The sequence below is a fragment of the Chiloscyllium plagiosum genome, chromosome 1, assembly GCF_004010195.1.
Source record: "Chiloscyllium plagiosum isolate BGI_BamShark_2017 chromosome 1, ASM401019v2, whole genome shotgun sequence".
NCBI lineage: Eukaryota > Metazoa > Chordata > Chondrichthyes > Orectolobiformes > Hemiscylliidae > Chiloscyllium > Chiloscyllium plagiosum.
The window spans coordinates 121,172,000-121,184,889 of NC_057710.1; the positions used below are offsets into that span (position 1 = coordinate 121,172,000).

The 12,890-nt window shown below is 41.7% G+C and overlaps 1 protein-coding gene across 3 annotated transcripts in view; it reads left to right on the forward strand.

Annotated features, from left to right (window-relative positions):
• LOC122552778 (flavin reductase (NADPH)-like) overlaps positions 1-12,890 on the forward strand; it is a 32,510-nt gene that overhangs the window by 15,042 nt on the left and 4,578 nt on the right. For all 3 annotated transcript variants that reach the window (XM_043695702.1, XM_043695719.1, XM_043695711.1), the window contains 3 exons: positions 3,743-3,885; positions 4,063-4,264; positions 11,757-11,924. In XM_043695702.1, coding sequence (XP_043551637.1) covers positions 3,751-3,885; positions 4,063-4,264; positions 11,757-11,924 — 505 coding nt within the window. In that variant the 5' untranslated portion in view covers positions 3,743-3,750. The remainder of the gene's footprint in view (positions 1-3,742; positions 3,886-4,062; positions 4,265-11,756; positions 11,925-12,890) is intronic.

Consider the following 12,890-nt stretch of genomic DNA (forward strand, 5'->3'; position numbering starts at 1 on the left):
TTGAGTACAGGAGTTGGGAGGTCATGTTGCGGCTGTACAGGACATTGGTTAGGCCACTGTTGGAACATTGTGTGCAATTCTGGTCTCCTTCCTATCAGAAAGATGTTGTGAAACTTGAAAGGGTTCAGAAAAGATTTACAAGGATGTTGCCAGGGTTCGAGAATTTTAGGTATAGGGACAGGTGGCATAGGCTAAGGCTGTTTTCGCTGGAGCATAGCTGACTGAGGGGTGACGTTATAGAGGTTTATAAAATCATGAGGATCATGGATAGGATAAATAGGCAAAGTCTTTTCCCCAGAGTGAGGGAGTCCAGAACTAGATTAGATTTAGATTAGATTAGATTAGATTAGATTACTTACAGTGTGGAAACAGGCCCTTCGGCCCAACATGTCCACACCGATCCGCCGAAGCGCAACCCACCCAGACCCATTCCCCTAAATTTACCTCTTCACCTAACACTACGGGCAATTTAGCATGGCCAATTCACCTAACCTGCACATTTTTTGGATTGTGGGAGGAAACCGGAGCACCCAGAGGAAACCCACGCAGACACGGGGAGTCGCCAGAGGTGGGAATTGAACCCGGGTCTCTGGCGCTGTGAGGCAGCAGTGCTAACCACTGTGCCACCGTGCCGCCCACGGGCATAGGTTTCGGGTGAGAGAGGAAAGATATAAAAGAGACCTAAGGGGCAACTGTTTTACGCAGAGGGTGGTATGTGTATGGAATGAGCTGCCAGAGGAAGTGGTGGAGGCTGGTACAATTGCAACATTTAAAAGGCATCTGGATAGGGTATATGAATAGGAAGGGTTTGGAGGGATATGGGCCGGGTGGTGGCAGGTGGGACTAGATTGGGTTGGGATATCTGGTCGGCATGGACGAGTTGGACGGATGGGTCTGTTTCTTAACTGTACATCTCTATGACTCAGTGTTACTCAAAAAATGATTAAGTATGAGGCAGTGGCTCAGTGGTTAACATTGCTGCCTCACAGTGCCAGGGATCTGCGTTTGATTCCACCCTTTGGTGACTGTGTGGAGTTTGCACATTCTCCCCATGTCTGCACGTGTTTTGTTCAGATGTTCTGGTTTCCTCCCACAGTCCAAAGGGTGTGCAAGTTAGATGGATTGATCATGATAAATTGCCCTGTGGTGTCCAAGAATGCACAGACTTGGTGGCTTAACCATGGGAATTGCAGGGTTACAGGAATAGGGCAGGGGGTGTAAGTGTGGATGGGAGGCTCTTAGGAGGATCAATGTGGACTTGATGGGCTGAATGTCTTGATTGTATGACGATTTAAATTAAGTGACAGTCTGTTACTCTCACCATCCAGGCTACTGTAAATGATTTTCCTTCCTGTAAAATTGGAAACAAACTAGATGGTGTCAGACCCTGACATGAAAGTCTAAGGGGGTATGTGGTAGCATCCTCAGGCACCCAACTTGGTCTACATTCTCAAACATCTCTGGCTCCACTCCATGAGCAGCAACTACTTGTACCCTCCACTCACTGAAGTTGGCATCAGAGCAGCCATACCACATCATCGTGGGACACCTCCAACTCACTCATAATTTAACACTTCTAACTGCATTTATCATTGATACCTTCCATTTTAATGATAGCGCCAGATCACTTCGCACACAGGGAAGGCACTCACCTCAGCTTATAACTTTCTTAGCACTCACTTAGCACTTATTTAGATGGTCACAACATCTCCACCTTGGCTGGTTGGTACTTCATTCAGAATGTAAAGGCTCACTATACTTGCCTTTTAGTACAGACAGTCAGGCATCTTTTCATGTTTGCCAGCAATGATCGCTCAAGGTGGATATGTTTAGATTAGATTAGATTAGATTACTTACAGTGTGGAAACAGGCCCTTCGGCTCAACAAGTCCACATCGACCCACCGAAGCGCAACCCACCCATACCCCTATGTTTACCCCTTCACCTAACACTACGGGCAATTTAGCGTGGCCAATTCACCTGACCTGCACATCTTTGAACTGTGGGAGGAAACCGGAGCACCTGGAGGAAACCCACGCAGACACGGGGAGAATGTGCAAACTCCACACAGTCAGTCGCCTGAGGCGGGAATTGAACCCGGGTCTCTGGCGCTGTGAGACAGCAGTGCTAACCACCGTGCCGTAGTTTGCATTGTGCAATATCAATATCATAACTAGTACCGCAGACGTTTGTGTGGAAAACACTGAATGTGGTTCAACCAAATGGCCATGTCTCTTAAGTTTAAAGAGAGAATAGTTCTCAGCTTAGAGGTTTGTTATCATGCAAAGGGTATCAGTACAGTAAGTCCAGGGCATCCTCCAATACCAGTCCTGGGGCTTGGACATGGTCAGTTCAGTGCAGCAAATCTAGAATTACCAAGCAGTGTGTCAGTTTCACAAATATCAGTCAGGGGTCTGGTCAGTCATCAGTTGGCTGTCATTACAAGTTAGTCAAAGGTGTGGGCTGCATTCAGTCCTAGGGTGTGTTCACTGAAAGTCAAGCTGGGTTATTAGGGACCACTGCTGTGGCAGGGAAGCTGGAGAAGTCAGTTGTGATGACCAGGAGCAGCACGCTGGACTGCAATGGAGACAGTACTTTTGGATGAGAGAGCAATGCTTAGATGAGAACATGTGATAAATGATTGCATTACAACTCGGGACATTTAACAAACTGCCTGACAATGTAGTGGAGAGGTCGAGGGAGATGATGGCAAGGCAGAATTGAATGTTGTCATTGTAAATAGGGAAAGACACGTAATGTCTAATGAACCACGGCGTGGGTGGGGCCATGGGGATTGTGATTTACAAATGCTATTTCAACCAGCCTCCGACATTCTACCCTCTGAAAACGCGAGACTATCCAAAACGTTATTCACACTGAGTTCCATTCATCCCGAACCCCTGCGCTCACCTATACTGGCTGTCAACTTTGACTTTAACATTTTCCACCCACAGCCTTGCCCCTCCATATTAATGTAAGTTTTTGCAACACCACAAACGTCCAAGGTACCTATGTTTATCTAGTTCTGGTAATTCCAGTATCCCTGGTTTTAATTACTCTGCTCATGGTAATTGCACAGTCAGCTGCTTCAGTCCTAAACTCTGCAATTCTCTCCTAAACCTTTCTGCCTCTACTTTTTTACTTCTTTTTGTTCCATTAATATCCTAACTAGAACTGCCTCTTTGGCCGAATCTTCTCTAATCTCTGCTTATTTGGACAGGTGTCAAATGTTGCTTCGTAATGTTCCTGTGAAGTGTACTGGCAAACTTTATTACTGAAAAAAAGACAGACTTTGTTAAAGCCTTCTGTCCTGTTCTCATTCGGACACTTTGCCGGAAATACCAAATAAAGGGCAAAAATATTACCGCGTGTGAGGAGAGTTCTGACTGTTTGGCAAGTGGATTCTGATTGGTAGAAGTGTGATAGTTAACTGTCGGTTATTATTAAACACTCAAATAAAAACAAAATATTATGGATGCTGCAAGTCTGAAACAAAAACTTAAAATGCTGCAGAAACTCAGCAGGTCTGGCAGCATCTGAGGAGTGAGAAACAGCGTGAACAATATGCCTGTATATTTGGTGCTGATATGGACCACAGTCCCCACTCACTCTTTACTTCGCCTTCCTCATGTTAGAGTGCTGAAAATTTGCAAGAATGTTATTACTTAATATAAAGTTGCATTTTCAGCTTTATGTACAATCATCTGCAAATAGTCGTGTCACTTTTTGACTGCTGCTTTCAGACTGAAGAATGAAGCTCTTGATACTTGGGGCCACAGGACAAACAGGCCAGTTATTAGTGAGACAAGCACTAGATCAGGGCCATGTGGTGAAGGCTGTTGTAAGAACTCCCAGCAAGCTGACCATTCAGCATGACAACCTGAAGGTAATTACTGGCAACATAGATTTATGTTGAGTCTTGCAATGAAGAACATTTATTTTAAAAGATTCCCAAGAGACAATTATTCTAAATTGATCATTCTATTGCATTTCTATTTCTAATAAAGATGATAATTTAGAACCCAAAATAAACTGTTCCTTGAAACTTATTTCCTTCCCTCAGGTGGTGAAAGCAAATATCTTCTCAGCTGAAAGCCTTGTGGAGCACTTCAATGAACAGGATGCCATCATGTCCTGTCTTGGATTCCCAATGAGCATATTTTCTGATGTTACAGGATATACAGAATCAATAGAAGCTATAGTTCTTGCTATGCGTGAAGCAAAAGTGACACGACTTATAGCAATGACATCCTGGTACACGAAACGTGAGTCCATCTTTGACTATAATAATGTTTCTAATCGAAACTGCTTTGTCAGGAAGTAACTAATAACGAGTGTAACTCAAGGAATTTACAGTGGAAATATAAAAATAACAATGTATGACTTAAAAGTGGGGACCACAGTGTTCTGGTTCAGTTATACTCAAACTCTGCATCACCTGAAGGCTACATTTAACCTTGACTCCTCACTCACAAATGTGGGAAATGAACTATTATGTGATAGATTTTTTTAATTTATAAGAAGTTATTTATTGGAAAATCCTTAGTTACAATACTTACTGTGGAGAGGAAAGACTGGAACACATGTACTATTGATGATTATGCTGAGAAACAGTTTAGAATTGTTAGTTTTGAGAAAGTGTAACCTTGTGTGTGTGAACATAATTGAAGATTTAGAGCCAGAGAAAGTTGTGAATTAATGCAGCATATATTATGTTGCATGAATTTTCTTTAATTTATTCCTTTTGATATTCGACTCATGGGTAAGGTGTTTCATTTTATCAGTCTTTGTCAGATATTTTAATGTGTTGAACATAGTATATCAGTTACATTGCACCAGAACACTCAAAGTAGCTGATGAAGGAAATAGTAATTCCTCAAAGGCTTTTTTGAGAAAAAGGAATCAAAATCTTCAAAAGGTGAGTTATTAATTATCAAAATATTTTTTCAGCTGTAGAGTACAAAAATAGTATCATCTTTGAAATTAAGATAGAATACTTCTCAGTTCGTAAAAGAAGTGATAACTGTTCAGCTAATTAAACTTAGAGTGGATAAATGTCTTGAATTCAGAGATTAGAAGTACAATTTTAAAATTTGTGGAGAACGTCACCGTGTTGTATACTTAATAAGGAGGAAAGCTGACAAAATATAAAATAATTCAAATGTGCAGAATGGGTGAGTAATTAGGAAATCAGTTTAAGTGTAGCTACAATGTTGTATTTTTGAATAAGGGGGCAAAATATTTCTTGAATAAGAAGGATCCAAATGGATAGGAAAGCAACAGGAGGTAGGTGTGCAGAAATACAAAATATTGGAATTAGCAATAAAGCTGCTAATAAAGCTGTGGCTTATAAAGCTGTGAAGAAAGCAAACCATTTCAGAGAGACAGAATTGAAACCAGAGGCATTGTGTGGAATCTTGAGGTTGCTTGAGAGGTGGTTGCCATGCAACTTTACTCTAAATTGCTTTGATTCTCCTCTTCAATGTCTGCTTGTATCCAGAAGGTATTCCCAAAGACAGGCTCCCAGCCAAAACCCAAAAAATGTGTGTATAAGTGCAGTCAGCTCTTAATTGTGCACAGAAAAGCAACCTACAGGATGCACAAAGTCTTAATGCTTTGTTAGCAGTCTGGCAAAGATGTCGGAGGTGGTTTAATAAGAAGTGGCTATAACAGATTGCCATCTAATCTCCTGTTACAGAGTCACAAAGCTCAAATAGGTACAGTTATGTCCAAAAATATTCTGCTGAAGGGATTTCCTTCAAAACTGATGGGCGTAACCATTCTGAGCCTTCATTTTAGTAAACACTTGAAAGACTTTTGAGATGACCTCATGCTCTCATTCATTATCAACAGCTCGGATCACTCTTATGGAGCTGCAATTCTTGACAGTCCTCTCATTAGAACTCCCTAGTCCTTGTCCATTAATTAATTGGTTGACCCCCCCCCTCCCCATTAGATCAGACAAGTGGGCACTTCTTCAACAGGAGCACGTTCAGGACATGCAAGTAATCTGGATGTCTGAATCTTTTAAAAATGGAAACTCCATCCATTATCTCAGATGTGTATCATATCTTGGTTAGACCACACACAAAAATCAGGAAAATGGTTGTAGAGATGAGGAACTTCAATTACAAAGATTGATTGTGGAAATTAGGACTGTTTTCTTTGCAGAATGGAGGCTAGGTTTAGTGGAAAGGATCAGGGTATTCAAAATAATGACAAATCTGGACAGAATGGATAGGGTGAAATTGTTCTTGCTTGTGTGGAAATTAGGACTGTTTTCTTTGCAGAATGGAAGGTTAGGTTTAGTGGAAAGGATCAGGGTATTCAAAATAATGACAAGTCTGGACAGAATGGATAGGGTGAAATTGTTCTTGCTTGTAAAGAGATTGAAAACAAGAGGGCACAGATTTAAATAATAGATGAAAGAAAGAATGGCACAATGTAAATTGCTCATTTGTGAGTTGGTGTAAACACTGGTTGAATGGTCTCCTCAGACTCTGTAATAATTCTGACTTGTAAAGAACAATCTTTTATTATGAAAGGATACAGAAATGCTGTGCAAAAGTGCTAAAAAGATTCATAAGGGTTACTCCAGTACTGAGAGTATGTAATTATCAGAAAAGCCTGCATATGTGGAGGCTCCTTTCTATATCCTTTACAATAGTGAAAAGATTTGGTCAGGTAGCTATGGAGACAGTGTTTCCACATGAATTAAGGGTTTAGGTGTAGGTTTGCTCGCTGAGCTGTAGGTTTGATATCCAGACGTTTCATTACCTGGCTAGGTAACCTCATCAGTGGCGACCTCCAAGTGAAGCGAAGCTGTTGTCTCCTGCTTTCTATTTATATCTTTCTCCTGGATGGGGTTCCTAGGGTTTGTGGTGATGTCATTTCCTGTTCGTTTTCTGAGGGGTTGATAGGTGGTATCTAGATCTATGTGTTTGTTTATGGCGTTGTGGCTGGAGTGCCAGGCCTCTAGGAATTCTCTGGCATGTCTTTGCTTAGCCTGTCCCAGGATAGATGTTATTCCTGATGAAGGGCTTTTGCCCAAAACATCGATTTTACTGCTCCTCGAATGTTGCCTGAACTGCTGTGCTCTTCCAGCACCACTAATCCAGAACCAGGATAGATGTGTTGTCCCAGTCGAAATGGTGGTTTTTGTCATCCGTGTGTAGGGCTATGAGGGAGAGAGGGTCGTGTCTTTTTGTGGCTAGCTGGTGTTCATGTATCCTGGTAGCTAACTTTCTTCATGTTTGTCCTATGTAGTGTTTGTGGCGGTCCTTGCATGGAATTTTGTAGACGACAAACCTTGTAGACAAACCTTGCAAAAATGAACTAAGGGATTTAAATGTAATATAGTCACCAATAAATCCTACAGGAATACAGATGAAACAATTTCACACAAAGGTAGTAAGGATGTGGAAGTTCTACTACAAGGAGTACTTGACCTGAAAATAGAGATGCATTTCAGACAAAACTAGATAAGTAGGAAAGAAATAGAATATACTGATTGGGTTAGGTGAAGATAAGTTGTAGAAGATTCATCTGGGGCATAAATTCTGGCATGGATCAATTACACCGAATGCCATTTTCAGTCTGTAGACTGTATATAATTCCACATTAAGGGTTCTAATAGTGCAGTTGGGAGTGTTCCTACCTCTGGCCCAGAAGGCCTGGCAAGTCCCACCTGCTCCAGAGGTGTGTCAAAACATGTCTGAACAGGTTGATTTAAAAATACCTAAAACCCTATACACCATTTGACTTAAAAGGAGATGATGTTCAATTCAGGCAGAGCTCACCTGGTTCTGCCAGCAGGAGGTCCAGTTGATTTGCTGATCAGAATAAATGCCTTCAGTATATTAATGCTAACAGGCAGGTCACTAATCAATGGAGAAGCACAACAGAACTACTGTCCAGAGGCTATGAACATGGAGAATCCTTAATGTAACTCATTTCTTTTATAACCAGAAGGGTGAAAATAATCTCAAAGGGAAAAATCAAGTATCACTTGTGAGTGTTTTGCTGAACATTTTCTCCAATGTCTTCTTTTTTTGCACATTTATGATATCTTTAAGATTAAAGAATAGATTATTTTCCTCACCCAGTCAGATTATCAGCTGTGTCAGCAGTAGTTTTTGGAAAGTGCACACCTTCTGGAGGGAAAGATATTTTAAGTGAGAACATTTCAGCTGCTGTGTGAATTCCATGCATAACAGAAAATTCACAAATGCTGCAAGCTGCAGTAGAAACAGAAAACCTTTGCACTACAAAGTGAATTTGTGAAAAGATATTTTAAAAATTTCTTTTTTTAAAAAGATGAAAGTTATTTAACACTTCAGTTGGAATTCATGAGAACTGTTCTGATGAAGTGTTGTGCTGAAAGAATTGACTTTTTTTCTTTCTCTGAAGTTACTGCTAGCATTTAGCATGCTGGCTTTAGCATTTTCTGTTACCGTAGATATTGTTACAGTAAGATGCCTCTGATAAACCCCACACCCCTCCCCCCCTGTTGGTTTATTACACTGTAGGAGTGACTATAGTTCAAAGTAAACTGGGCTTTATTGGCTACAAAGTGTTTTGTCCTCTGGTTGGGAAAGGTGCCACACAGACTAAAATGTTATTTTCTGACTTTTCTACTTAAGTTCTATTTCCATATTCTTTCTCAATACTCAATAGACTTCTTTGTCAGCAGTTATGTAACGCCCTCAAGTTGTTTCTTTATGATTTCATAAACAAATGGAACACAGTCAACCACTGAAATATTTATAGTGGCCTTTATGATTCTAAATGGAGGCTTCATGTACTTAGAAATGTTATTTTACAATCAAAGTTAATTTTTATGATCGCACAAAAGGACGTCATATAACTGAGAGGTAGGCCTCAATTTCTATTCTAGGATTGGATGCACAGACGCAGGAGAAATCCAGCTCAGCAAACCCAACTTATTTAAGAAGAGGTTTTCTGCACTTCCATAATCAGTCTTGGGGGGGAGAGAGATTGGGAGTCAGTTAAGGCAATTCAGCAACATTGTGAGAAGCTTCTAGTTCCTTTGGTGGGCTGGGTGAAGAACCCTCCTATGGATTCTGACACTGTCTTTTAAGTATAAAACCGATGACGAAAACATGAAACACCCTACCTGTTCTCACCTGGTCAGTCACCATGCCATGTCCATGCCAGTTAATGCACTGCCCCACATCATCCATACCAACTTATCCCGCAGGCACCCTTATAACGCCTTTGCCTAGTCGTCCCCATGGCCTTATGTAACCCTCACACCATCTTAGTGTCAACTTATTATTCCCCCACCCCACCAATGCAACACCATGTTCTGCCCATCCCTTTCTATGCCAACTCACCTTGTATCTACCATGGACATTCTGACAGAAAACCAAGTAATCTGTCTACTGCTGATGTCACTATTAAAGAAAACACACTCTGTTAGAAAAGAAATACAAGACATTGAAATTCCTTCAGCAAATTCCATCCGTGTTCAGTCTTTATGTAAACATACAGTTCACTTTATTCCATTCTATAAATAACTTGAGCTGTTCATCAAAATGCTCACTTGATAGGCACTTCCTCCTGAAAATTATGGTTGGGAAATGTATAATTTAACAAATCCTAAAATTGTTTATGTCAACAGGAATACTGAAACACACTATACTGTACTTTCTAATTTCCCCTTTTTTTTGATGGCTACTTCACAGCTTTGGCAATTACTTGTTAGATTTGGCAGTCCCAATCATTGTCCCAATCATCAGCAAAGTGATGGAAAGTTTGCCGACAGTGCTTTTAGGTGGCACATATTTAGCAATACTGCACACCGATGCTCAGTTTGGGTTCTGCCATGAACATTCACGTCTTGATTTCATTACAGCCTTGTTACAAACATGGACAAAAGAGCTGACTACCAGAGGTCATTGACATCCAGATTGCATTTGACCAGGTGTGGCATCAAGGATTCTTAGCAAAACTGGAGTCAATGGTAATCGGGGGATAGCTCTGTGCAGGTTGTAGTCAGACTGAGCACAATGTGAGAGAATTGCGGTTTATGGAGGTTACCAGCTCCAGAACATTATTGCAGTAGTTCCCCAGCTTAGATATTTTTAATCAACTCACTCAGACATACTGTGGCACATCTCTCAAACAGGTAGGACTTAAACCCAGGCCTTCAGGCTCAGAGATAGGGACTCTTTCACTGCACCACAATAGCCCAATTCCTCAGGATAGATGTTTTTAATCAACCTATTCAAAGATGTTATTACACTTTCTTGGAGCAGGTGAGACTTGAACCTAGACCATCAACCCAGAGGGGTTCCTTGGGGTAGATATTTTCTAATTAACCTGACCAGAGATGGTATTACACAGATCTGGTGAAACTGAGACATGAACTAAGCCTCCTGGGCCAGTGGTAGGGATGCTACCACTGTCCCAGAAGAGCCCTAACTCCTCGAGGTGGTGTCCTAGGCCTGACTATTTTCTGCTGCCTCATTAACTTTCCATCCATTGTAAGTTCAGAAATGGAATGTTTCCTGGTGATTTCTCAGTGTTCAACACCATTTAGTATTCCTCAAGAACTGAAGCAGTACATGTCAAATGCAGCAAGAGACTATACTCAGGCTGAAAAGAGGCAAGAAACATTACAATTCACAACACGTACACAAATGCCAGAAAATGACCATCTCCAATAAGAGACAACGTAAGCACTGCCCTTTGACATTCAATAGCATTATCATAACTGAATCCCGTACTGCCAACATAGTGGAGATTACCGTTGACCAGAAACTGAACTGCACTAGCTGCATACATACAATGTCCATGATAGCAGATCAGAGGTTAGTAACTCACCTCCTAACTCCCATGAGCCTGTCCATAATGAACAAGCGCAAGTCAGAAATGTGATTGAATACATCTGGTTGCCTGGATGAGTTCAGCTCCAACAACATACAAGAAGGTTGACACCTTGCAGGATAAGGCAAAAGCGAGGACTGCAGATGCTGGAGATCAGAGTCTAGATTGGAGTGGTGATGGAAAAGAACAGCCTGTCAGGCAGCGTCCGAGGAGCAGGAAAATTGACGTTTTGGGCAAAAGCCCTTCATCAGGACTGAAGAAGGGCTTTTGCCCAAAATGTCGATTTTCCTGCTTTTCTAATGCTGCCTGACTGGCTGTGCTTTTCCAGCATCACTTTAATATAGACCTTGCAGGATAAAGCAGCCCATTTGTTTGTTTGTAAATGTGATGCCATTCAGTCACAGCTCCACCGACCCTCAGTACTACCAGTGTGTACCATTTACAAGATGCACTGCAGAAATTGGGCTGAACCTTCCTAATCCATGACCGCCGCCACCTAGAAGGACAAGGCCATGTAGGAACACCACCACCTGCAAGTTCCTCTCCAAGCCATCTACCTACCTGATTAGGAATTTTATTGACGTTCCGTCAGTGTCATTGGGTCAAAATCATGGAATTTCCTCCTCAACAGAATTGTGGGTCTACCTAGAGCACATGAGCTTCACGAAGGAAGCTCACCACCATTTTCTCAAGAGCAACTAAGGATGGACAATAAGTCCTGGCCAGCCAGCAATGGCCTGCATCCCATGAGTGAATTTTTTAAGAAGTACATTTTTTGTACCTAACTAGGGCTGTGACTACGCATTTTGTGGGCAGAACTTTCCCTCATGTTGCAGCATGCAAACATATAAAATTGGCATCTAATCAATATCCTTCTGGTATTAAAGCATTGTACTTATTTTGAAGCTGAAACTGCTCAGGAGGCTTCCTGGACAATTCGGTGGGTCTTGATTCCCCTCATCCGCAAATTGCTGATCAACATGGACGAGATGGAGAATTATCTGAACAATGACTGCCAAGACCTCAGGTGGACTGTGGTGAGACCACCAGGACTTCAGAATGCACCAAAAACAGGTTAAGATATTGCTTTACAATTCTACCTCCCTATATTCTGTGCTCCAAGAGTTTCCTGTAATAAAAAATTAATTCCTTCTCCAGGGATGGTGAACCTGATACAAGTTTATATTATTTTGAGTATTTAAACATAAAATATTGAATTTGTGCTTTTGAGATGATGTAGTCCATAGATCAGTTCCTAGATTTGAAAGGATCAGCGATACAGTTCTTCTCGAACTGCTTGTGTAAAACTTCAATGTTGGCAATTTTGTTTTAAAGGGAGTGTATGGAATTAGGGCGGCATGGTGGATCAGTGGTTAGCACTACTGCATCACAGCATCAGGGACCTGGGTTCGATTTCAACCTCTAGCGACTGTCTGTGTGGAGTTTGCACATTCTCCCCGTATCTGCATGGGTTTCCTTCAGATGCTCCAGTTTCCGCCAACAGCCCAAAAATGTGGATAAAAGCAAATTACTGCGGATGCTGGAATCTGAAACCAAAAGAGAAAATGCTGGAAAATCTTGGCAGGTCAGCAGCATCTGTAAGGAGAGAAAAGAGCTGACGTTTCGAGTCTAACTGACCCTTTGTCAAAGCTAAAAAAAGGGAGAAATAGGGAGGTATTTATACTAGGCTGAGAGAAGGCTCCAGAAGCAAAGGTAGCAATAAAGAGGTGATAATGACAGTGCAGAGAGAGATTATAGAGAAATTAGGAACTGTGAATGACCAAGGCTGAAGCCACAGGGCTCTCGACAGCGTGTGGTCCATCTCCTTCGCCACGACCCTCACCCCCTCCCTCCCCTCCCAGAACAAGGATAGGGTCCCTCTTGTTCTCACTTTTCACCCCACAAGCAAAGAATAATCCTCCGCCATTTTCGCCAACTCCAACACGACGTCACCACTAAACACATCTTCCCTTCCCTTCCCTCCCCATATCTGCATTCCGCAGAGATCATTCCCTCCGGGACAATCTAGTCCACTCCTCC